Source organism: Marmota marmota, unplaced genomic scaffold, assembly GCF_001458135.2.
Source record: "Marmota marmota marmota unplaced genomic scaffold, marMar, whole genome shotgun sequence".
Classification (NCBI taxonomy): domain Eukaryota; kingdom Metazoa; phylum Chordata; class Mammalia; order Rodentia; family Sciuridae; genus Marmota; species Marmota marmota.
The window spans coordinates 49637275-49663920 of NW_025999968.1; the positions used below are offsets into that span (position 1 = coordinate 49637275).

Consider the following 26646-nt stretch of genomic DNA (forward strand, 5'->3'; position numbering starts at 1 on the left):
TTTTGGATTTCAGTGGTGGGAAGGGATTTTATTTGTGTTTTGGATTTGTTGATCTCTTGTAAGTGTTTGGGTAAAGAGTCAAGAAATACATCATTGGGGCTGGAGATACAGCTCACATGCTTACCTCACATGCACAAGGTCCTGGGTTCAATCCCCAGCACCCCCACCCCCCAAAAAATACATCATTGCTCCTAAAAGAACAGAACAGTTGGTAAATATTAATTATATGATTGTGAAAACTTTGAGTTTGTATTGTCAGACTCGGAAAGAGTACATTTGGATGATTTCAGTTGTATTATTTTTTGTTCCCTTCTCATTGTCAAATGGTCCTTTAATGAAATGTTTTCCTTTGTAACATCTACCATACCTATCTTGAGGTCATCTTTAATGTGATGAGGATACAGCCATCAATGTTGTAGCCCACACACTGAGAAGTCCCCAGGATAATTTTAATGATTCTGGACTCTTCTCTGGGATAAAGAGCAGCTGCCTCTGTCAGGTGTTGTTGACAGTGTCATAGAAGGAGATATTTTCATTGTGTTTCATGTACAAATGTCCCTTTCTATCTCTGGATGATTTGGCAAGAGCTTTGATGATCAGGGCAGAAGAGAGAGGTGCTAGCTCATTCTGGCTCTTTCCATTCTGAACTGTCAGTTTCATTGGAAGCCACAGACTGCCTTGGCAATGTCAATGCCATCATCTGCTTTTCTGAAGGCAGACCCAGGGGACTGATTCGGGAGCTTACTCGGATATGATATTCACTTCCATATCTACTTGGCACACACAAGATGTGCAGCTTTGATTTCCTTGGGTTGCACTTAGATGAAAAGATGACTGATGTTGGCTGAACCTGAATGCTGGACCATAGAAGAAAGTTATACCTTCATCTCCTCCAGCCAAAAGCTGGGAGTCAGATTTATTCTTAACTAAAAAGTCAGTTGAATGTTTAATCGAGTGCATCCTGGTGTGGTGGAAAGAGCATGAACTAAAAATTAGAAAACTGGCAGCTGAGTCCTTTATTACAATGATTATTTGTCCTTGAGCTTGTTATTGAACTTTTCTGAGTCTCAGTTTCCTCATCTGTCAAGGAGCTGTGACAATACTGACCACGATTATTCCATAGGATTGTCTGGAAGATGAAAATAGCATAGTGGATAAACAATTCATTTGATAAATTACAATCCTTTATGTAAGGTGATATTCCTAACCATAAAATAACCTTCAAGCAGTACTAATTATTCCTGGAAGAATAGGTTTTTGTGTGAATGTTCTAATTGTCTGAATCCATACAACTTTATAGCTATTTATATCATAACAAATTAATTTTCCATTCATTTGATCAAAGAAAAGAGATTTTGGTTTGGATCTGGAACGTCCTTCGATGGTTCATGTGTTGAAGGTTTGGCCTCCAATGCAGAAATGTTCAGAAGTGGGTTTTTAGGGAGATAATGGGATCACGAGAGCTCTAGACTCATCAGTGGATTAATCCATACTGTGGATTAGTAATTTTGAATATATCATTAGGTGGTAGGGCATAGTTGGAAGTGATGTGCACTGGGGTATGCACTGGAAGGGCTGATCTCGTCCCCAGCTCTTTCTTGGCTTCTTGGCTCCCATGAACTGAGCAGCTTTCTTCCACCATGTTCTTCTGCCATAATGTTCTCCCCAAAGCAATGGAGCTGGTTGACCAAGGATTAAAACCTTAGAAACTGTGAGCTCAAATACAAATTTCCTCCTCATATGTTTGTGTCAGGTATTTTGGTCACAGCAATGAAAAGCTAACACATTTGCTAAGCCCTTTTATGTGTTAACTTAATTTTTTTTGAGTAGTTTTAGGTTACCAAAAAAAGAAAAATGAGTGAAAAGTACAGAGTTCTTATATATTTCCTCATCCTCCTCACTCCTAATTTCCCTATTACTAACTAGCATTTCACATTAATGTGATGCATTTGTTACAACTTATGGCCCAATGTTAATACATTATTATTACATAAGTACCACAGTTTATACCAGGGTTTGTTCTTTGTGCTGTAGGTTCCATGGGTTTTGACAAATCTGTAATGACATGTATCTACCATCACAGTGGATCATATGCAATTGTAGTTTAACTGCCTTAAAAATCTTCGGTATTTCACAATTTATCCCTCCCTTCTCTCTTCCTGAACCTCTGACAACCACTGATCTTTTTATTATTTCCATAGTTTCATCTTTTCTGGAAGGTCATATAGTTGGAGTCATACAATCTGTAGACTTTATAGCTCATTTCTTTTTATCCCTGAGTAATATTCCATTGTCCGAATGCTCCAGTGTGTATGTATACTTTCCTGTTGAAGGACATCTTGGTTGTTTCCCAGATTTGAGGATTGTGAATAAACCTTCTCTAAACATTTGTGTGTGGGTTTTTGTGTGGACATAAGTTTTCAGTTCATTTGGGTAAATACTGAGGAATGTCATTGCTGGATAGTGTGGTAAGAGTTTGTTTAGTTTTGTAAGAAACTGTCAAATTGTTTTCTGAAAGTGGCTGTACCATTTGCATTCTCACTATCGGAGAATGTAAGTTCTTATTTTTTCACATCCTCACCAACTTTTCATGGTGTCACTGTTTGGGATTTTGGCTGTTGTCGTAGTAGTGTTGTCAGTGCTGTTTTAATTTGTGATTTCCCAATGGTATATGAAGTTGTTCATCTTTTCATAGGTTTGCTTGTGATCTGTATGTCTTTTTTGGTGAGCTGTCTGTTCAGATCTTTTGTCCACTTTTTTTGATTGGGTTGTTTATTTTCCTATTGATGAATTGAAGATTTGTTTGTCTATTTTGGACATCAAAAACATGTGCGTGTTTTGCAAAGAATTTTTTTCAGCCTCTGGCTTGTCTTTGCATTCTCTTAATATTGTTTGTTTTAAATTATTTAACATTATGGTCCAACTATTTTTAAATACTCTTGGTTTCCAAGTTTACAATTGTTAAAAAGGTTGAAAAATCCTCATGCTCCATTCCTATTTACCATTGACCCTTTTGCGGTTGGTTGCATTTGTACAATGGATCAAGTCATCAAGCCCAACATGGGCTCAACCTCAAACCTCACGTTCTTAACCAGGATCATCGCTGCTATCATCTGAGAGCTGGCCTGTGGCCTGTCCAAATTGGCTGGTCTGGCGGAGCTGATTGGAGCAGTGGACATTTTTGCTGACTAGAGTCATGCTATCTTTGCCAGTTTGCTGGAATAGACACAGACACCGATTGGGTCACGCTGAAGACATTCCTGTCTTGTGAAGCAAGTCTGTTTGTATTTTAGGTTTGCCAGGACTAATGAATTAAAACATTTGGACTCTCCACAACTTGCTGTTTATCAATGCCTCTGACAGGAGGAGGGTTTTCTTTTGCTCTTGCTTTTTCTAGAAACATGACAACATCCTGGCTGTTGGAGAGGCAAGGAAAGGAGAGAGGGGTTGTGGAGGAAAGCGGAACAGGGAGGTCCCGTGGGACGCTGGGGTCTGGGACAGAGCAGGTAGCAGCGTGCAGCCCTGACAGCTGTCCCTGCTCCTCAGAGTGTCAGCGGCTGCTATGCAGCAGGTGCAACTGGGTTGCTCACTGAGTCTTCACTCCACAAAGGCAGCGACTGGCCAAGGCAGTGGCTGGTCCTGGATTACACAAGTGCAGACACTCAACTAAGTGAGGTAAGGCGACAGGTGTGAAAAGCGAACAAACTGCTCAGAGCACCAGCACCTTAACCAAAGCTTGGTCACAGTCTACAGCCGAAAGTAGGACACAGTGTCCTGTTCCCCGAGGCGGTGGGATGGAAAGGCAAGTTGGTTTAGGGGGTTTTGTGGTAGATGCTGTGTGGAACTCAGAATCCATCTCAGGCAGACAGATGTTTTCTGTTGTGCTGGGGAGGGGGTTGTAATCAGCTGTGTTATCAATTCCATTTCCTATAGCTGGAAACTGTACTAGAGATCTCTTTACAAAATTCTGGAGGTAAATATCCATCTCTTGTGCTTTATTTCTTGCTGCAGGACATTGTTGGGAGATTTACCCAAAAAGGAGTGCGGCTTTCTGTCCTTTGATATTATGATAAGGCGGCTGGGGATTATACAATGTGCAATAGCAAGACTTTTTCTTTTAACTACAACTTTTGGGGATTTTGATGATTTCTTTAAACTTGAGATAGTCTGTGCTGTTTCTCCAGGAACAGGTGGCTAGCAAAGTACTTGACTCTAAGCAGAAGAAACCACAGAGACATGTGTCAGAGTTAAGACAGAAGGAATCTTGAGCAAGAAAATGTAGCTTTATGTTGCCCTTTTCTTCAATGCGTCAGGCCACTGTTTCTTTGTAGCTTAGAAGTATAATACATGGAGGGTAGGGTGCTTATTTGTGTATTGCTATCTGTGTTAAATGAATGGGCCCAATGTGATGCTAACTGGGTGATAGATAGATGCTGTTTTTTCTTTTTTTCTCCAAAGCTGTACTAGGTGTTTAATATAAGTGCATTCTCTTTGCATATACTGGATGAGATGATTCCAAACACATGGATGTCTAACTACACATGCATATATGCACTTACTTTGGACCTATATGTAATTGTAAAAACAAAATTCAGTGTTCCGAAATCTATTTTTAGATACAGAAAAGTTATGGGAAAGAGTCAAAAACCTTGCTTTGAGAAAATGTCTGGCTACAGCAATTCCCAGAATCTTGCTAGGATGGCTAAAGAGATATTTATATTTTGCCATTTTTAGAGACATTTTCCTTAAAATATCATTCAGGTTTTTTAGTTTGCTGTCTACATGAGAAGGAGAGTAGAAGGTTTAGGGGAAGCAGGACCAAAAATAGAAAAGTTAAATATAAATATCTAAATAACAAAGATATCGTGTATTTATAACAATATCTTTCCTTAGTCTCTCTGAACACCAAATTATCAAATATTTTGTTTAAAGTGTATTTAGGCTAAATTCTCTTATAGCACAGAAATATTTATTTATTTAGAAACAGGGTCTCACTGAGTTGCTGAGTGCCTCCCTTTTTGCTGAGGCTGGCTTTGAACTCATGATCCTCCTGTCTTAGCCTCCTGAGCTGGGTTTACAGGCTTGTGTCACCATGCCCAGCTATAATAGAACTTTTCAGTGTGAAGGAATACTTAAAAAGTGATGTAGGTAGAGATTTTTGCCACATTTCATTTGTTTTAGATGTATATTGCTAAAGTAATTTCTGTATAAGCCAGAAAAAAATTTAATGGAGCAAGTGGATACTTTTGAAATAGGAAAAGGACGTTTACCAACTTTCCCCTCTAATTTCCAAGGGCGTTCAGAGGCGTGATATTGGGTAAAGTGACAAGGGCTCTCTTTTGTCCTCACAGCTGGAAGACCCAGGAGAAGGCCGGGCCTCAGGTGCCCACATGATCAGCACAGCCAGGGTACCTGCGGATAAGCCAGTACGCATCGCCTTCAGCCTCAATGATGCCCCAGGTATGCTCTGCTGGGGGGCGGGGTGTGTGCCTTCCTCATTCCCTCCTTTCCATCACCTCCTCTAATTCCACAAGGATGCTTAAATTTGCATGTGTGCATGACTTAATGATGAGAAGGTATATGGTATTCCATCATGCAGTTAGGCTGTGGCTTCCAGAAATGGCTGGGGCAACGTCTTTCCCCATATTGATGTGGTTGTCTTAGTTCATTTCTTCTTCTTTTTTTTTTTCTTTCCCCTTTTTAGCTTTCTTTTAGGGTAAGATTCATGGAGATAAAAACCATTCCTAAGGATAGCAGAGTGTGTCATTGTTAAAACTGCACGAGGAAATGTTGATTAAGAGCTGGCAGTTGGTTAGGTAATGTAAAAATATCACTGTCCCGGTTCCAGCAACATTTGTTGAAGCCTGAGTTTGAAGTGGTTTCTCACTGGTTTCTTGCTGGTGCTCCCACACTTCCGGCTAAACAAACAGACCTCAGCAGGAGTGATGAATGGGGCAGGTGAGGCGGGGCCTCTGGAAATAGTAAGGTCTGAGGTGAGGTTGCCATACTTAGAGCCCTTCGTCATGGCTCCCCTCAGTGACCTCTTAACACACATATTGAATTGCACCACCTTTGAACGAGGGACCTCATGTGGTGGGAGGTCACAGCGGCGAGGAAAGGAAGGCTTGGCTCTCCTCCACTGGCATTGGCCATTGTTCTTATCTTAACACCACCTGCTAAAACACATGTTCAAACAGCATTACCGTTTAAACTAGGGGTCTTTTGAGGACTGATTCTCTCTTTCTCTCCCTGCAATACTATGTGAGTGTGATGCTTTAAAAATTAATGATTGAAAAGGGACAGGATCTTTCCAAAATAATGTGAAGCAAGGAGCTGGGCTCTGTGAATTCTGATGTGACACAGTCAATGCATTCTTGGGGTTACTATACCAGGTGATTATGTAAGTGACACATCTACCCTGGAGTTTCCGGACCATGTGGTCTGCAATGGAGGGCAAATTGCAGAATGGGGAGGGGAATGCCTTGACTCTTTGTGATCTGTTTTTCCAGAATTCTTCCCGTGACTTGCTGTTGTAGGATGTCCCCACTCTGGGGTAACTCTATATTAAACAGTGGTGGAGAGAAACCCGCCCAGTAGGTGAATTAATCCAACCTAATACAGAAGTGACAGCTGCCATTAGTTGCACTTCTCTTTTGTATTTGGATTCACTTTTATTATTTCCAGTTCCTAAAAGAACCGTGTGATGAAGGTATGAACAATATTTATAGAAACAGAGACTGGGACCTAGAGACCACTCTGTTCAAAAGTAATAGAATTCTAAATTCAGGTCCTTAGACTCACATGTCCAAATTCTTCATTATTCCCTGTTCCTTCTCTAATTGAAAAAAGAAAAACCCTTTCAGTTTTAAACGCATTTCATAAATCCAAGATTTCAGGGAAAGTCAGTGTGTAAGTGAGTAGCTCTCAAGATAGATGCATCCAAATTCACAACCCACAAAGGAAGGAACTGCATGGTTTCTTTCTTCTGCTCATGTCCTGTATGAAAAGAAGAAGCTCTGTCATAATGAATAGTCTTTTAAATAAAATTTCAGAATATAAGACTTGCTTAAATCCCAATTGATGTTATTACATCATCATTTTGGACCAGAAAATAAATGCACTAATCAGAAGAGAGCCATATAAAGTGAATCTTGATATTTGGGCTGCATGAATGAAATCTTCCTGAAGTACAAAATATAATTTATTTTCCATAGTCTTTGAACTCTTTTGGTCCCTGATGGGAAGCTCTCATGATTTTCATCAATGAATTCAAATTGCTTTGTTCCAATCTCTGTGTTTTCTTTTAAACATCTCAGGAATGCCCATTTTTTTTTGCCATTACTCTTATTTTTAATTTGTGCAATATAGTTGTACATAATGGTATAATTTGTTCTTGCATATTTGTGCATGCACATAATGTAACAATAAAATCTGGCCAACATCAATCTCTAGTATTTTCCCTCCCTTCCCCCTCCCTGCTGTCCTTTTCTTCTAGTTTACTGATCGCCCTTTGATTTTCATGAGATCTGCCCCCTCTACTTTTCTTTTCCTTTTTCTTCTCTAGCTTCCACATAAGAGGGAAAACGACCCCTGACCTTCTGAGTTTGGCTTATTTTGCTTAATGTAATGTCTACGAGTTCCATTCATTTTCCTGCAAATGATACAATTTCATTTTTCTTTATGACTGAATAAAACTTCCTTATGTATATATTTCGTATTTCTTTATCTAAGAATGCTCACTTTTAAAATTCATGTTTTTAATAGGTAGTTTCAAAAGGGGTTATAATTTATTGTAAGTAATGCCTGTCCTTGAGCCTCATAAAAAGATGTGTATGAAGGCTTATGATGAACATGGAAAAATCAACTTTTTATTTTATGATTAATATGTCTCCTTATCTCTAGGAAGGGCACCTACAGAGAAAATCTAAGGCAGGAGCTGAGGCTCAGTATTTCTCAACTCTGGCCCGGCTGAAGTGTTTATCTGAGAGCTGAATGTTTTCTCTGATATGCAGATACTAATTCACAATAAGGGTATGGGGACTATGGAAGAATAGAAGTACTCTGGATTAGGCAGATAGGAGGGGTATGGGGGTAAGAAGAACAGTAGAATGAATTGGGTATTATTACTCTATATACATATATGATTACACAACCTGTGTGATTCTACATCATGTGTAACCAGAAGAATAAGAAGTTATATTGCATTTATGTATGCTGTGTCAAAGTGCATTCTACTATCATGTATGACTAATTAGAACAAAAAAAAGTTTAAAAATGCATGTTCAAAGGTCTTGTATATTCCAATTCAGGAGATTCATTACTTCTTTACAAAGAAAAAGAAATGTCTCCTCCTGTGTTTATACATGCCATAAATGCAAGATTTCAAAGACTAGTAAGGGCCAGAACTCTGAACTTTTCCATGCACATAAGTTGTGAGTGTACAAAAAGATGCTTTGCAGATATTTGGGGACACTCCCTTCAAATTCTTGAATAAGGAGCATGTAGGGTGTCACACAGACACTTGTGGTCATGCAAGCTGTGCGTGCCTTTTGAATTCCAGTGCTTGTGGCTTTCAGACCACACATTTAGGGGAAAAACATCCAAGAGCTTAATAGTAAATGGGAAGCTAAGGTGAATTTTGGAGGTAATTCCTTATTGTTGAATTTATTTATTGATGAATAAACAGAGTTCATGAAAAAAGAGACATCTTTGCTTATAAATATTGAGATGTTTTTTTCTTATGAACCTGACCTTTCAGTTATTTTAGGTCTTTTTGTTGTTGTTGTTTTGCACGTATTTCTGAGATGATTTATTATAGAAGTTAAAGACATAGGGCTTTGGAGTTGGAGATTCATAATTTCTAGACCATCTCCATCATTATTTGTGTGATCTTGGATTCAAACTTGCTGGGATTCAGTTTTCCATAAGATGTTTATAATAGTAACAGGATTATTATAAGAATGAAATGATACCATATAGGTTAAATATTTAGCAAATTACTTGATGCAAATTAAGCATTCAAGTCTTCTTCATAATTGTGATAATTGATTTTGTAGTGTTAAGGCAAATGTAAACTAATAAGTAGTTGTATATCCCACCTACATCTCATACTTGACGTCAGGGTAGCTCCCCCACCCCAAGCCCAGGGATGCTTAACCACAACCCCAGCCCTTTTTGTGTTTTATTTTTGAGTCAGGGTCTTGCCAAGTTGCTTAGGGCCTTGCTAAGCTGCTGAGGCTGGCTTTGAACTTGTGATCCTCCTGCCTCACCTCCTGAGCCACTGGGATTACATGCATGGCTCAAGGTAAATTTTTTTTGTTTTTGAATTTTTAATATTTTATTTTTTAGTTTTTTGGCGGGCACAACATCTTTGTTTGTATGTGGTGCTGAGGATGGAACCTGGGTCACACGCATGCCAGGTGAGCACACTACCGCTTGAGCCACATCCCCAGCCCTCAAGGTAGATTTTATAGTGCAAATGGGCTGTAGTTATTTAGGGACTAGTTATTTTGTTCGTGGATTGTGAGTGTCCTGCTCCTTCTCTGATCATTAACTGACCTTTATTTAGTTTCTGTGTTTCCAACTCTCTGCCAAAGGTAATGGGATGCACAAAGAAGGGTACAGCATGATCCCTCTCATGAGCTTTATAAGGCAAAGATATTTGGAAAAAAGTCCATGTTGGCAACAGCTTCTTGGAAAATGTAATAACCAAACCTGACTTAAAGGCAAGTAAGTTATAGAAAGGCAATGCAGGAAAGGTGTCATTTCTGGATTCCAGGTATAAAAAAAGGGGGTACATATCTTCTCCAAATAGAAAGCATGAACCAAATCTAAAAGTCAAGAAGAGCATGGTATATCCAGAAAATAACAATAGTGAATAGTCATTGGAGTAGAAGTCTGAACTGTAGAATAACATCATGCTTCCTACCTAGTCCTGTCTTGAGCCAGGCAATGTGGCTCAATGTGGGGAATGTTATTTAAATAGCAATAGACTGGAATTATTGAGCAACAGACTAAAGTTAATGAAAGTTCAGCAAAAGAGTCTGTACTCGACCAGAAACAAGTGCATTTCAAAAGTCCTTAAGCAAAAGACTAAGATGATGATAATGGTAAAAATTTGGTGGAATAGTTCAGGATGTGGAGAGATGAGAGAATGGAAGAGGCCTTGTATAATGGTACAGAGAGACAAGTGATGAGAATCTGGATTTAAGAATGGAATAGGATGACTGAATTCATAGTATGTTTTGAAGAAAGTGTTGACAGAACTGGGTGATGGACAGACTGCCCTTGGTGGATGGGTATTAGTTGGTCATTGTTCATTGAAAGCAGAACAAGCCACAGACTTCAAATAGACCATGGAATTCCAGGAGTTTAAATAAAGGAAGCAAGGTTTTGGTGTAAAAATTAAAAAAAAAATCTATCTATCTATCATCTATCTTATGATCTTACCGTCAGAGCCCTTCATGAAAAGATACTTAGCTAATTGTAATTCCTGGAAACAGAGATGCCTGTCTTTAATAAGAAAATGAAAAGATCCTTATTACTTCTAAATGAGGAATCCCAAAGAGTTAACTTTCTAATCTACATTCTTTATGGAGTTAATTTTCTCAATAAAAATATGCAGAAGAGAAGTATGAATCCTACCTCTTGGGTTATTAGAGAATCACGGGCTCTTCTCCAATTAAGAAAGTTTAGAGCTGTCCACCCAGACGTTAGGATTTCATGTTAATTACTTGAGAATTTTCTTTTTCTCCAGCTGAGCTAAAATCTGGCACACTCTCATGTAAAATTAGACTTTGGAGCATTCTTTCTTTTTTGTTTTTAGTTTTTATTTAGAAAGAGTCAAGGACACCAGTTTCAGCCCAAGCTGATAGCTGCTAACATTTTTTTTTTTTAAAGTCTTTCAAGCATTAGAATTTTTCATGTCTGGGCACAAATTAATCATATGTCATTTAGTTGAAAAAATTCAGGACCCATTTCTTTGGTATCTTTTTAAGACAATATAATTTTCTCTGCAAATATGGGGATGGAAGTAAGAATTTTGTGGAGTAGCTGAAATATTCACCTTGAACATAATTTAACAAGTTGGGAATGGTGTGGTTGTTTTTTGTGTACATGTGTGAAACTGGCTCTTAGTAAAACTGAGGGTCATTGTCTCCTTTCTTCAACTTTCCCTAACTTGGGTATGATTTTCCCTATCCTTAGAGCCCAAATACTTCTGGTACTCTCTTCTCTCCAGATTCTTAATCCTTCTTCTTTGGAAAGACTCTAGAGAACCTCATCTACACTTAAACTATAAGTAAATATTGAGGTTTACCTTTTTATCTCTCTCCGTGTTTTGTTCTTTCTTTGTTTTTCATACCCATTCAGTAGGAAGTTAAATGATAAATCCCACTAGATACCAGGCAACTTGATAAGGATGGCATTAAGAGGAGTCAGGAGTTAGGACAGACGTTTTGAACTCTCTCGATTCATCTGTGCCAGCCTGAGTCTGTGTTTAAAGCTGCCCCAGAACCCGGTGACCAAATTCAGAAGAAAGTTCCTCAAGGCTGGGTGAGAGGGGGTTTCTCCTACATTTGCATCCTGCAGGGAGCACAAAGTTGGGAAACACACTAGAAGTTTATTGAAAACTTACAAAATCAGTAGTACAATGTGGCCATTTGGAGATCATTATTATCAATGAAGATTCTTTGGGACTTACTGGTTTGTGACTGTTGCTTAAGGTTGTAAAGAAAGGCCAGAAAGAGAGTGTTGATTGAGCACCAGGTGCTTTTACTTGTGTCATCTCCTCAATTTAATCCTGGCAACAACCCTGCAGGAAGGTGTTGTCATGTGCATTTAATAAATGTGCAAGTGTTGGCTAGGGGGATTAAGTAATCTCAAATCAAGTAGTTAATAAATAGTACTAGGATTTCAAAGCCAGGCCCTCGGGCTACTTTTACTCCACTACCCATATAGTAAGAAAAGCCTGTGTGTCCCTGACAGCAGATAACTCTCCTGTGGTCCCGGGTGATGGTGAAGAAAGGTTGCTTCTCGTATGCTGCTGTAGGAAAGAGGAAAAAGAGGTAAAGTTTTACTTAGTCGTGTGATGCACAACACATATACAGTCATCCCGAGGTTTCTGACAGCATTGGTTCCAGGCCTCCTTGTTGATGCTCAAGTCCTTCATGTAAAATGATGTAACATTTGCACATAATCTATGTACATCCACCTGAATACTATAAATCATTTTAAGAGAACTTATAATATCTAACACAATGTCAATGCTATAAAAACAGCTGTTATACTGTATTGATTAGAGAGTAATGACCAGCAAAATAGTCTCTACACATTCAGTAGAGATGTAATATTTTTTCTCCAATATTTTTGATCCATAATTGGTTGAATCAATAGATGTGGAATCTATGAATGCAGAGGGCTGACTCTATGTCCAAGAGTCTTTTCTTTTTTTTAATATTTATTTTTTGTAGTTGTAGTTGGACACAAAAACTTTATTTTATTTATTTTTACGTGGTGCTGAGGATCGAAACCAGGGCCTTGCACGTGCAAGGCGAGTGCTCTGCCACTGAGCCACAACCCCAGCTCCCAAGAGTCTCTTTTTGGAGCAAATGTTTTTGAAGGAGTATAAGCTAAGTCAGTCAAAATATTCTGATAAAAGGCTGAAATAATGAGATTCATAAGTGATAGCTACAATAGTGAATAGATGAGTGTTTCTAAGAAATATAAAATGTGTTCTTCAACTCAATCAAGTCTTCCATTGTAGAAAAATGTTTTTGAGTCCACTGATGCATGATCTTGCTTGCCTGATCATTTTAAGTACTGGTTAGGGTAATATGGTGTCTATTAATGGTAAAGAATTGATAATTTCCTGGGGGGGGGGGGTCATACCAAATCTCTACCTCTATCCATCTCTGTTTTCACATCCATATCCATCTCTATACCTATATTTTTTTTCATTTTGTGGCCCTGAAAATCCAATGTACATTAAAGAATTCACATCTCTAATATTTAATCAGTAGAAAGCAAAGTTTTAAAAAGCTTTTGATGTGGCTCAAAACTGTGTGATGATCTATCAAGAACATAGGTATCTAAAAAAAGTTTTATAAGTTTTTTGATGTATTAGAAATGTGTGTTGACAGCTGTCTATCATTTTTTTTATTTCTAAAAATAAAATATCAATCTCAGTTTGGATTTGGAATAAAAGTACTCAAGGCCTTTTATGTATTAGTTAAATTTTTTTACAATATTTTCTAAAGACAGTGTTTGCTTTGATAGGAAAATAACTTTTCAACTTCTGATTTAGATGAAAAGAGTAAATCCATAAGCTCCGAGGTAATGGCTGTACCAGGGAAATCTCCAACTGTCAAGAGAGAAGTAAGTAGAGTCAGAGGTCTTGACCAAGGTGTTCTTTTCATACTATTCAGATGATAAACAGTAACACTCCCAAATACTACCTCCACAAACACATATACATGGACACACAACTGCCTTAATTTTACATTACCTTTGGTTGGATTTATGGTGCAAGGAATGGAAAATAAACTTCATGAAGCATCCATTATTATTACTGATTATTTCCTAGGTGCCAGGCTTCAGGCTAAGTGATTGACATCAATAACAAGTCTCTGAGATAAATTAAATACTCTGCCTATTTTTCAGAGGACAAAATTGCCTCAAAGAAATTATGTTGACAATTCACATTCACCAATTAAAAAGTGACCAACTCGAAATACTGTCCTACTTACTGAATGTTGTTCCTGTTGACTGTGTCTTTAGTGGTTGGGAGCTTCACTGGCAGACACTTCCCAGGGTTAGCCTCAGAACCCCATTTATCTGCCTTTAAATCAACAGTTTGTCCCTGGTGCCCTGCAGGGCAGTCTCTAGAACACCGGGACTCAGAGGTCATTCTGCAGGCAAGACCAGTTACATACTTTGTGGGGCTCAGAGCAAGATGAAAATGCAGGGCTCCTCATTCAAAAATTACAAAAATTCAAGACATTATAACAGAGCATTAACACAAGCATGGGGTCCCTTGTGGGCAAAGTGGTCTGTGTAATTGCCGGTCATGTGTGCATGAAGCTGGCTCTGACTGCAGGAAATAGAGGCATCTTCAGAGGATCCCGAGCAGGGCCATCTCTTGCATTCTAGTTGGGGAGTGGAGTGGGCAGGGGTCTGTCTTCTGGGCATGGCTTCTCCCTCTCCTGGTACAGTCTCTTCTGTGTGTCAACCTAAACTGGAATTTCCCAATTGAGACTCCAATTATGTCTATGCTGATGAGCACAGTGGGAGAGGGAGGTAACCAATCCCAAAGTTAAATCAAGATATTGTCCAATCAAGATATTGTTTAGAACAGTGGTTCTCAAACACTTGTTGTAGACCAAGTCAGACTTTGATGAAGTTTTCTTCTCTCATAAAACAAAAATAAAAAGGGCATGACAGTGAGGTTGTTTTAGGGTATGTTTGCTCATGTCCACAATCAATTTATCCAGAATGGATGCTCCTTTATTCCAAGATTCTTATGATTTGGGCATTAAAATGTTCTATCTCATAAAGAGATGTTATTGATGTACAGTAATTGTTTTTGAATCATCTTCCCTAGCTAAATAAAAAGCTGGATGCTCCGAGGCATGATTCCAAATACTGGGGGATAATTTTCAGGGGTTCATGAAATATAAGCCTGGGAATCCATGGGCCAGAAAGTGAAGAAAAGCAGAGTAGAGTGTTAAAAAGAATCCTGGGAGGGGAGATACCCCTTCATCTCACATGGCCACCAATCATGAAGTCTTGGGGGGCTCTTTTCCCTTTGAGTCTTTGTCCTTAGCTTTGCTTTGAGAGGACTGGGCCAGAGGATTGCTTGCTTCCTCTCAGCTTCGGCATTCTCTAATAACTCAGATGGCATGGCAGTGAGGATTTGGATCACAGAGTCAGTGTGTCCTCTTTATCCATTCCATGGAGAAACAAAGAGAAGACAGTTTAAGGGAATCTGAAGACAGAATCACCACGGAAGCAACCCAACAGCTGCTTGGTAGATGCTGAGACGAGCCCATCATAGAATGTACTATGGTATGTTATAATGGTTGGGATACCAACAAGAAAGTTCTATCTTAAGGACCATTGGCTTAGTCACACAGTGTTTGCCAAATAAGCAGTGGACATCTGCTTATTTTAAAAATTCCTCTTTAATTCTTTCTTTAATATTTCATCCTCTAAAAAATCTCTTAGGATACATTTTGCTTGGTCCATTAAACCTACATTGTTGTTTTGAATGAGGTGCTTTCCAATTGCTTCCTTAATGCATTGAAAAATATAAGGTAATTTACCATTTTAGCATAGAGTCTAAGTCCCTGCTTTGCACATAACAGACACTCTATAACCTTTGAGTAAGATAAATTTTAATAAAAAACATACTTGCACTATGATTTGTTCTATTATAAACACATCTAGCAACCTTCTTTCTTTCTTGTTGTTTTTAAGCTAAACATCCCAGGGGGTCTTTCGGTATAGCTACTGTACAGACTACTTCGTGCTTCTGGAATTGTCAAAACAAACTTAACTGCTCTCAGGAACTCTGATCCAGTATCACTGTCAAAATGTTTTACAATGATTCGGCCAAATGTTTGTGGAACAGCTGTGCTACTCGTCTAACTGAGTCATTTTCCTTCTTTCCTTTTGGCCCATTCCTGTGATTCATCATTCCACTTTTAGAATATTTGCCTATTTTTAAAACCAGTCAAAGAAGACAGCTACGGTTTAAAAGTAAACACCCCACACATCAACTTGGGGCAGCTCTGTGAGCTGCTTCTCGAGCCCTCAAATTCCTGGCAGGCAGGGATGCCAGCTAAACCAGATGGCATGGAGCAGTGAAATGCAGGGTTGGCTTGCAGGCTTGGTAGTCTCCTTACAACTGTCTTTGGTTTTCTTATTTCCGCTGCCATTTCCTGCTTTGGTTAATCCAACTTGATCCATTCTTTAACACAAGGTTTTTATTTTGCTTGTCTCCCAAAACATCTATTATATGTTTATTTTCATGTCAGTCAATTAGACTTTCATTTCAACTTAAGAAGTCCAGTCTTAAGCCTTCATTTATCTGGAAAATTATCTTTACAGTCACATATAATATACCTTGATGTATGACTATAAATGATGGCATAGATTCAATATTGAACTTCATTAATCCTGGGTCACAGTAGTTATTTTCTATCTATGTTACTACATTAGAAAAAATGAATAATTTTTCCTCCCTTTTTAATAATTAAGCAGGAAGGAGCATGACATTGCAGAAGGCGAGGTGGATTAAGTCTCAGGAAGCATCTGAGTTCCGTTCCTGAATATCTCCTAGAGTTCTAGAATTCTCTGTCTGCATTTGTACTTTACAGAGTGGTTTCTCCTTCCAACAAGTGCCTGCTTGTCTGTGATTATTAGGGTTGGGATGCCAAAACATAATATGTCCTCAATTATCTGTGCCAAATTGTTCTGGCCTTGGACCCAATGAGCTAAAATAATCATGGTGTCTAGGTTTTTAAAATTGTACTGAAATAAATTAAATGCCTCTAAGACCAAAATCGGTTTTACAGAGTATAAATTTCATAATGCAGGCTCTTTCTATAATGGGTCAGCAGTGGCAAGTGGATATTTCTGCCTTTTGTGCAGTTCTCTGCAAGTGATGGAGTGAATTGAAAAGGCCACAGCAATTGGCTAGAATTTGTCACTCCTAGTCTTGGTAGGAAGATAGCATTCCAAGAGTCTGTGGATTGAGTCTTCTGTGAAACTAAGTTGCATCAATGAACCTGTGGACATATACTGACTGGCCCAGGTGTGGGTACAAAATGGATTCAAGTGAGGTGGTGCATTGCTTGCTTTGAAGCCATTTCTAAGCAGGAGTATTATTATCCTCTTTACTAAGAAAGAACAAATGCTATTAAGTGACAAGACTCCTGAGGTATCTGGCAGAAGTTAATACTGCCTTTGTTTAAATGATCTTTCTGGTAAGTATCTTCCAGGTCTCCAAAGAGACATATTCCCTTAGAAACTAGGAGTACTTCATGTACTGCATTTTATTTGGGCTGTGCTATCAGTGAGTTGGGAGGGAATAAAATTGGCCTGCTAGACTTGTGAGCTCTTTGTCTGTAGATTCAACTGAGAATGGAAAATGTTTTGTTGTTTTTTTTTTTAAAAAAACTGTATTGAAGTTGTACATACTCCCTCCACCATTATTCCCCAAACAATACAGTCTAGAAGCTATACATTATTGACACAGCAATTAATTGTAGAATTAGAAGTAACTTAGAGATGATCTAAAGTATATGGAAGGATGTGCTGAAGTTATACATAAATACTACTCCATTCTATAAAGGACTTGAATGTCCTCAGATTTGGTATAATGGGAAATCCTGGAATGAATCCCTCTTGACATAAATGTACTTGTTTCTTCATTGAATAAAGCCTGTATCATTTCCTCTAGTTCAAAAAGAACACAATCAATTTTTATTAATAAGTTTGGTTATGTTAGTGAGAATATAAAGAGCCATTATCTTTCCTTGATTTATCATAATTTAAAATGGCTTTTTTTAAAAAAAATTGTTCTTTTAGTTTGTATTTTGTGGTATTCTCAATAGTCATGTACTGGGGTAGGTACTGGAGAAGGATGGACGATGGCCCCTGAGAGCCAGAGTCGACCTGGAGAGATGGAGGTGCTGTTTACCAAGGGGCTCTTCTCTAGTAACAGGGTGGGATCAGTAGGCTCTTCTTGAAGACATTCTTGGGTAACTTGGGTTTTTTTTTGGCAGTACTGGGGATTGAACCCAGGCCTTGTGCATCTGAGGCATGTACTCTAACCAACTGAGCTACATCTCCAGCCCCCAGTGACTTGGATATTTGAGGCCATATTTCTTGCAGGTTTTCTCAGATGCTTCTGAGATTGCATTTTTTTAAATATTTCTTTTTTAGTTGTAGTTGGACATAATATCTTTATTTATTTATTTTTATGTGGTGTTGGTGATGGAACCCAGTGCCTTGCCAGGGCTAGGCGAGCACTCTACCGCCGAGCCACAACCCCAGTCCTGAGACTGCATTTTTTTGATCTAGCTAGTCTATTGCCAGTCTGTCCATGTGAGTGCTTCTGGAGAAGGAGGATGGGGCAGCTGAGGACAGTTGCCACAGCTGTCTGGGCTCCAGCTGCCCTGAAACAAGTCTGTGGATTCTGCCTCAGGTGGGGAGGGCTGTCTGGTGTGTGGGTGGCTTGCTGTCCTACCTGCTATAACCCAGAGCGAGTTCCTGGTGAGCTGCCTGTTGGTGCTGGCTTGTAGTAAGAGCAGAGGGCACAACCATCAATGTTTGTGACGCTTCAGTGCAACTAATGCTTCTGTTTTTCAGTGGAGTGTTCTGCCCCATTGAGGTTGTTCTGGCCACCTCATTAACACCTTGTTAAGCACTTTCCTGCATATCGTATGTTTTGGTTTTGGCTAATGTGGGAATTTTGAAAGACAAAGTAGCCCTTATTAATTGTAGAGTTACCAGACAGGATATTGGAGGATCCTGGGTGTGTGTGTGTGTGTGTGTGTGTGTTTTAAATTTAGTCAGTCCAATTAACCGCTCCATGCTTCTATGTGTACATAAAATGAGCAAAATTTCTCTTACATTCTGTCACCACTGAAGTGATGAAAATAACTGAAGCAGTAGATAGTGACAGTTTAACTATTGCACTACAAGGCTGGTCCCAGCAGGGTGACGCTTAAGAGATAAAGGCTCTCTAGTGAAGAATCATTTTATTTTCATGTTTTAGATGATACACCTCCTGAAGACCCTATTCCTTTGGTCTTTCCAGAATTAGACCAGCAGCTGCAGGTAAGTCTTTCTGCTTTCCTTCTTAGTTTTGCAAATGATAGTGAGCAGGGGAATGGCCTAATTGCAAAAGACTGACTTGAACACAGAATGGGAGCTTCCAAGTCCTCAATATTTGCATTGCTGGAGTTCTGAAATCAGGTTGAAGCCCTCAGGGAGTACCCTGGCTAGGTACCCAGACATCAAATGCTTATAGTATAATCAAACTCCTATTTTCAGGAGTTCTGGAATCTGGAAAAGAGATTGGTTCCTGCCCCTCTTTGCTATGAGATTTCTCTGGGCCATTAGGATTTTGGCCCTGTTTGAGGCTAATATTTAACAATAAACTCTGCAAAGAAAATTTGTCATGGTTTCCAGGACTTTGAAATAATCTTTCTTGCTCTACTGCTTGCCCCTCCCCAGTTCTCTGAAAACTTTTAGTGGAATATAATCATTGTGAATTAAACCTTCTGAAAACCTTGGTTTGATCCACAAGAAAAATAATTTGTAGCCAGGTACAGTGGCGCACGCCTCTAGTATTCCCAGCTACTTGAGAAGCTGAGGCAGGAGGATCACAAGTTCAAAGCCAGCCACAGCAACTTAGTGAGATCCTAAGCAACTTAGTGAGGCCTCAAAAATACATACATATATACATATAAATAGGATTGGGGATGTAGGACCCCTGGGTTAAATCCCCAGTACCAAAAAAAAAAAAAATTGTGTGTATGTATGGTTTCCGGATGATCTTTTAAAAGATTTCTCATTTGAATACACCAGAGTTTTTTTTTTTTTTTTTTTTTTTTTTNGTTTGCAATTTTTTTTTAATATATATTTTTTAGTTGTAGTTGGACATAATATCTTTATTTATTTATTTTTATGTGGTGTTGGTCATCGAGCATTTAGGCAAAACTAATAAAGATCCTAAATTCTTCACACAGATGTTTTGCTTGTCCACCACCTTTTCCTCCTAATTATGGATTCTAAAAGCCTCTAGGGAGGGATCTGAAATCTTTAGCTTCCAACTGACCCTGACATGCTGTACTATAGGATGAGTATCCCTTATCCAAAATGCTTGGGAACAGAAGTATTTTGGATTTAAAAAAAATTTTTTGAAACATTTGCATATATATGCATATTTGCATATGTGTGTGTATACATACACAAACATACTTGTGGATGGAACCCGTTTCTAAACATGAAATTCATTGAGGTTTCATATACACCTTATGCAGATAGATAGTTTTGTACAGTGTTTTTAGTGCACCTGTGTTTTGACTGTGACCTATCACAGAGATGAAGTGTGGAATTTTTCACTGGTGACATTATATCTGCACTCAAGAAGTTTTGGGTTTTGGAGCATTGGGATTTTCAGGTTAGGGATGCTCAAACTGTATCTTATACTCAGTAGTTTTTTCCAATTGTGGGTGTGCCTGGTGTCCTAAAGTCATTTGAGCTTGGGACTTCTGATCCAGGACAGACTTTGGTGGAGATAGAAAGAACCAAGAATGGGCCCATATTCCACCCAACACAGTGTTCTTTTCTGTTTGCTTCAGTTCTTATCACCTTGCCAGGTGCACAGGGTCATTAAAAGCCTTGGAAGCAACTAGGTTATGTTGGAGGAGATGGTGTCCCAACTTCTGGGGTGCTCTCTGAAAACCAACCCAGAGCAACTCAGGCTCTGGGAGGAGCCCACATTGTCATGTCTCCAGCAGTTCTGGGCATGGCAGCAATCTACTACCGGCCCATTGGTTCAACAGAGTACTCTCATGGGGGAATAAATGATGATTGCAGAGGAGGTGGGAGGGTTACAGTGATTACCACACAGCTGTCAAAACACAGCTTCCTAATCCCTAAAATTTCCTCTCTAGCTGTCAGTCATCTTATCTCCCTCTTCCTTGGTCCCCCACGCTTCTTTGACCCAGCTCTCCTGGTTCCTGACATCTGATTTCCCTTCCTCCCTCCACCAATATGTCCTCTTCTTTTCAGCATAGAGAGCTCCTCAGCTTCCCTGTGCTCACACTGCATGCCATGCTGCTTGCTTAGTCTGTAAGCTGCTGCTGGTGCAGTTGGGATTGTAAAATAATAACACTTTTCCCCCACTTACTACTTTTCCCTTTTATATTATTATTGCAAAGCTATTTATCATCGTGGAAATTAGATGAAAATAAAAGTAAACATATTTTGAAAATAAAAAATGAAAGCATATTCAAGATCTTGTTCCTACATCAAATTATGGATTGTGAATTTTACTTTTTTTTTGTATTGGAAGAAACATTTTTCCCCCCATTGGGAGCTTTAATGATTTACCCTGGTCTGTGGAACATTCTCCACAGGATTCTCAGTACCCCTGACAATTATCCAGATAAAATTTCTGTTAAAGCATCACTAAGTCCATTCGAATTTTATAGCTTTAATTCTACCTGACATGTATTAGAAATTAAATCTATTTAATTATTTTACTCCAATGAGATGATTTCATCTTCATTGGTCTTTAATGAGGCAGGGAATTGACAGGATGCTTTCTAGCTCAGAGGTCTTTGTATTTTTTTCCCCTTTAAATATAGAATTTGTTTTCCTTTTCCTTAGCAGACAGAACCTTCTCAGCCTTCCAACTAAACACATTTAAATAAGTGTATGTTTATTGAGTGAAGGGTGTGATTGGATTTGTTACAAACATTCCCTGAGTTATTAGTACACTTGGTTAAATTTGTCTTTGTCTAGAGTTGCTGCCTGTAACCTTTACTCTACACTCTGGGGCATGAGTAAAAAAAAAAAAAAAAAGCAAGACAGCAAGGACTGAGACAGAAAAACTAACAACTAACAGAAAAATGACACCTAAAAGCAGATTCTTCCTTCTGTGTTAAGCACATGCATTTAAGCCATTCTGCAGCAGGAAGTCTGTTTTGAAAGCAATGAAAATGCTTTGTGTACAAAGGGAATAACCCATTACAAGAAGAAGGCCGCCTTTATGGGCAGTCTCACGGGCTTTCACTGCACAATTATGGTTCTTGGAATTTTTTACTACCACAATCCATTATGGAAGAATAAAAGTTGGGTTGCAAAGGCATATAAAATACCTTGTGGGTGTCACTATTTGAGAATGGACTGTCTCTTGATTGCCTCTGTTGAAGCCTTAAAAACTTGCCTATTAAAAAATGGATGTTGTCAGGAGATTATTGCGTGCCCTACATTCTGCAATCTCTCAAACTTAAATTCCCCCAGTATATGAGTGCCTGCTCAGTAAAGGGTGTTTCCCTACAAATAATCATATATATATATACTTTGTAATTTTTTTTATTTAAAATTTTTAAATTATTTATATATGCGAGCAGAATGCATTACAATTCTTATTACATACACAGAGCACAATTTTTCATATCTCTGGTTGTATACACAGTATATTCACACCAACTCATATCTTCATACATGTACTTTGGATAATAATGATCATCACATTCCACCATTATTAATAACCCATGCCCCCTCCCTTCCCCTCAAACCCTCTGACCTATCTAGAGTTTGTCTATTCCTCCCATGCTCCCCCTCCCTCCCCCACTATGAATCAGCCTCCTTTTATCAAAGAAAACATTCGGCATTTGTTTTTTTTTGGGGGGGATTACAATCTTACTTGATCCTTGCAATAATTGCATAAACTACTATGTGTCCACTTACAGATGAGAAACTTGAGGCCAAATTTTGGTCTAAAATAAATTTCCTAGTCCCCACTTTTCCTTAATACTTTTTGTGGAATGAATGGGCTGCTCGAATTACTTTGATAGGTGGAGGTTTTCTTGTATTTGGTTGCCATGGTAGTTCTGGAACAGTCTTGTAAAATTTGTTCTGACTTTCTGATATCCAGTGCACATTCCTTGGTAATTTATAAAGCGTAGCTATAAAATATCCATTTGGTAGATACTTTATCACCGATTTGACCCCCAAGATTTTTTTGTTGCTTTGCCAAGAATGTGGACATGTTTGAGCATGTAATTCGTGGTACTTCTATTTTCACAAAGCCAAAAAAAGCCCTGTGCAAGAATAGCAGTGACAAACATTTCTCTTGATGTCTCTATTAATGCAAAATGTTGGGCAAGAGATCTCAGGGTAAGGTAGGTGTTAAAGCGAGCATCTCTTTATAATATTCACTTGTGGGCCTTGGGCCTCTGCCCAAGGGCAGGTGGAAGGTTAATCTTACTTTGTGCAGATTCCTTTCTTGGGACTAGATTTCTAAATTTCCTATGCCTATGCAGGACAGTATTTTGGTAGAGCTTTAGATCATACAGTTAGTAGAAATAAGGCCCAATTCTATGTACCCTTTAGGGATAAATGAAAAATTCTTACTTTTCTTCAAATTTCAGTTTTCTTCTATTTGGAAAAGAAGTAATGACTGACCTCTCTCTGCACTGAAAGATGGTAGAATCCTTAAACAGTTCCAGGTTTTGGGTCAAAAGTAAGACTGTTTCACCCCTTGGTAATATTATGATGTTTGGAAACTCTTGCTTAGATCAAAAGTATGCTATCATGACCCAAAGCTATGCTATAATGTAGTATTAATTATATTGAAATGAGGAATATAGTTTTATAATCAGGCAAAAGATATGACATCAAGTAAGTTACAATAAACATTCTAAAAAACATGGTTATTAGCATAGATTGATGTGGGTTTGATCTCAGCTCCACAGAAGATTTGTGATTTGGGGCATGCTATTTATTCTTGCCAACCCTTACTTTTCCTAACTGCAAAGTGGAGATAACAGTATCTTTCTTACATTGTTGTGGGAATTAAATATGGTAATGAGTAGATCTAGCACAGTCTGGCAAAATAAGTGCTCAATTTAGATGAATTTCCTTTCCTGGTGAAATTTTTGATTGAGTGGAATATTTAAAACAAGTAATTTATCTTTATCTGTGCAAAGTGAAATAAAACAAGCTTCCCTTTGGATTTTCAAGTCAGGCACAGAGTTTTCTGATGCTCTCTTCTTGTCACCAAGGAAAGGTACTTGGAAAACAATGTGATTTTTTTTTCCTGCTAAATTGAGCAATAGCTTCAAACGCTCTATAGTCCTCCCATCTGATCGGAGATGACAGTGACAGGTGTCTCTGTGGTACACACTGAACTTGCCTTTTCTCAGACAGAGTCTGATAAGTCCAGAAACTGATGTCACCTCCACAAATAAACAATTTCATAGCTTCAGTTGAGAACCATAATATCTTGTTATCCAAGCAGCCTCTCCAGAAACTTCTTTTAGGTCTTGCATCAACACATTGCTGAATATCGGGAAATGAAAACGGTAGACAATGAAGAATTCTCAACATGAAATGCAATTCTAAAAGGCTCATATAAGCACTGACAATAGCGAACATTTTCTCTCTCGTGCACATGTTGAAAAGTATCTCATAATTAGGCTGCTATGACCACACAGAAAACACATATAGATACTTTGGAACATTACTGTAGTAACTTCAATTTATTTTTGGGAAGCCTAGTTAGTGGTTATTAGGATATTAGGATACAACTTATTGGAAAAATCATGAAGACATTCTTGAGTTATTGCCCTCTTTTACATTGCTTACATCAACCAAAAGGATTTAAATATACTTTATTCTAATGTAATATAATGCATAAGTTATAAGTGGTAGTGCTTACTTGGATTATAATGTAGATACTATGGAAATATCAGTTCTTAAAATACTTAAAATTCTAAGATAATAGAATTTTTATGATGGGAATTAGCCTGGACTGTTTTTCTCTTAGTTTTAACAAACTATGCTTGTTAATTTTGAGACATTTCGATGCAACAAAATTTTTGAAATTTTTTTGTAATTGTAGATGGACAGAATGTCTTTATTTTATTTTATCTTACTCTGTGCTAAAGATCCACCCCAGTGCTGGGTAAGCACTCTGCCACTCAGCTACAGCCCCAGCCCAAAGATACAAAAAGTTTAAAACAGACACCCCCATTCACCCCAGAAATAGGTAACCCTGAGAATCAAGAAATAAACACAGAGTCTGCTCAGCCACTGTAGAATGCTTAGCTTCCTAAATATATCTTCTGTGTGGGAAGCTGGGATAGGAAAATTAAATTCTTGCATGTTTAAAGTGGACGGGCCAGTAGTATTTGCAGAGGCCAAGTAGAAAACGGAAACGCTTAAGCCGGCTTTGCCCCTTGCGGAGGGATGCTTGGCCCGGCCCTCTCCCATGGGGCCCTTTCCAAAGGCCGGAATCCACCCAGGAGGAGCTTGCTGTGAACTGATGGCCGAGATGCCTGGTGTGGCTCAAGGCGGCATTCTTGGAATAGGACCCTGCGGTTTCTCTCTTACTTCATCTTGTTAAATCGGTCCCGGTGATTGGGCTGGGTACCAGAGATAGTAGCAGTTCCCACAAACTGCCATGAAATTTAAACCCTTCTGGAGCTCCATCGTCCTCCCACGCTGCCATGGGGAGAGGCGGAGATGGGAGAAAGAGGGTGAAGAGGCAGTGCCACCCCCCGGGGCCTGGCCTCATCCAAGCCCCAATCAGTGTCTTGAATATGTATGTTTTGGATTCCTCTTGTTCGGTAGGCAGCATTTCATTTTTTAAACCAGAGTATGGAATAAATGTATCCAAAGTGTGGGAAATAATTTTTTTTAAAAAAAGTAGCATAGTAATGGAGAATATTCATTCACAAGGCAAATTTCTCCTCCTGCTGTGAAAAGAAATGATCACATCAATAGTTTCTTTATTGCTTGTCCGTAGTCGGCATGGGATTTTAACTAGGATAATATAATAAATATAGTCCAAGTCAAGCAATGAGAATGGAAAAGGTGTTACTTTTATTAAAATTAAAGTTAATGAATGTTTGTCACCTGGTCACTGTGGGCATTCTTTTGTTATTCTTTTTTTTTTTTTTGTACTGGGGATTGAACTCAGGCCCTTGTGCGTGCAAGGCAAGCACCCTACCAACTGAGCTATATCCCCAACCCCTATTCTTTAGTTTTTAACTTAATACAAACGTATGCACAGCTCATCAGCTCACAAATGCCAGTTGCTTTAGATGCCACGTTGCTTAAATCAACTGGTAGCTCCATTTTTAAACTGGAGACACAATTCTCATGCTTTTGGGCATCTATTTTCTCAGGCAGAAACTTTATTTCAATGAACACTGTTGGTCATACATTGTTGCTTAACCTGAGCCAATGTAAGAAGGTAAGAGAGAATCACTGTGGTCTTGGACCTAATGAAACTACACACATGCACACCTTATGTCATAAGGCAATGAGAATATGCTGTTACACAGAATAACGCTTCCATTATTCTGTTTCTACTTTTTATATTATGTATAAAACCTAAATATCTCAGTATTTTTTTTTTTCATCAGAATTCCTGTTGGGGTGAGAACATCATGTTTCTGTTTTGTTTATAATACTGGGATTGAATCCAGGGGCATTTTACCACTGAGCCCCTGGCATTTTGTCCAGCCCTTTTTATTTTTTATTTTGAGACAGGAGCTCACTCAATTGCCCAGGCTGGCCTTGAACTTGCACTCTTCCTGTCTCAGCGTCCCCCCTACCCTCAGTTGCTGGGATTACATGGGTGGGCCCTCTTGCCCAGCAGCATCCTATGTGTTGAAACATATTCTCTGTTGAGTTTTCTGGGCTAGGGTGAATGTCTAACAATGTTACTCATCGTCTAAGAACATTAGATTCTGCTGGTCAGAGGACATTTTGATTTGCCATCAACATTCCTGATTAGCAGTGAATGGATTGGGATTATAAATATAAAGGGGTGAGGAATTTGAAGTTTCCTGGAGAGAAATTTGGGAAAGAGAAAAAGTCTGGGTACAGATGCAG

At 38.7% G+C, this 26646-nt stretch overlaps 1 protein-coding gene across 2 annotated transcripts in view; it reads left to right on the forward strand.

Annotated features, from left to right (window-relative positions):
- Map3k7cl (MAP3K7 C-terminal like) overlaps positions 1-26646 on the forward strand; it is a 60475-nt gene that overhangs the window by 18767 nt on the left and 15062 nt on the right. The window contains exons 1-3 of one of the 2 annotated variants that reach the window (XM_015478686.2): positions 3367-3675; positions 5352-5460; positions 18782-18843. In XM_015478686.2, the coding sequence (XP_015334172.1) occupies positions 5391-5460; positions 18782-18843 (132 nt within the window). In that variant the 5' untranslated portion in view covers positions 3367-3675; positions 5352-5390. Of the gene's footprint in view, positions 1-3366; positions 3676-5351; positions 5461-18781; positions 18844-26646 lie in introns of those variants that run through there. The other variant, XM_015478685.2, reaches the window with a different exon arrangement.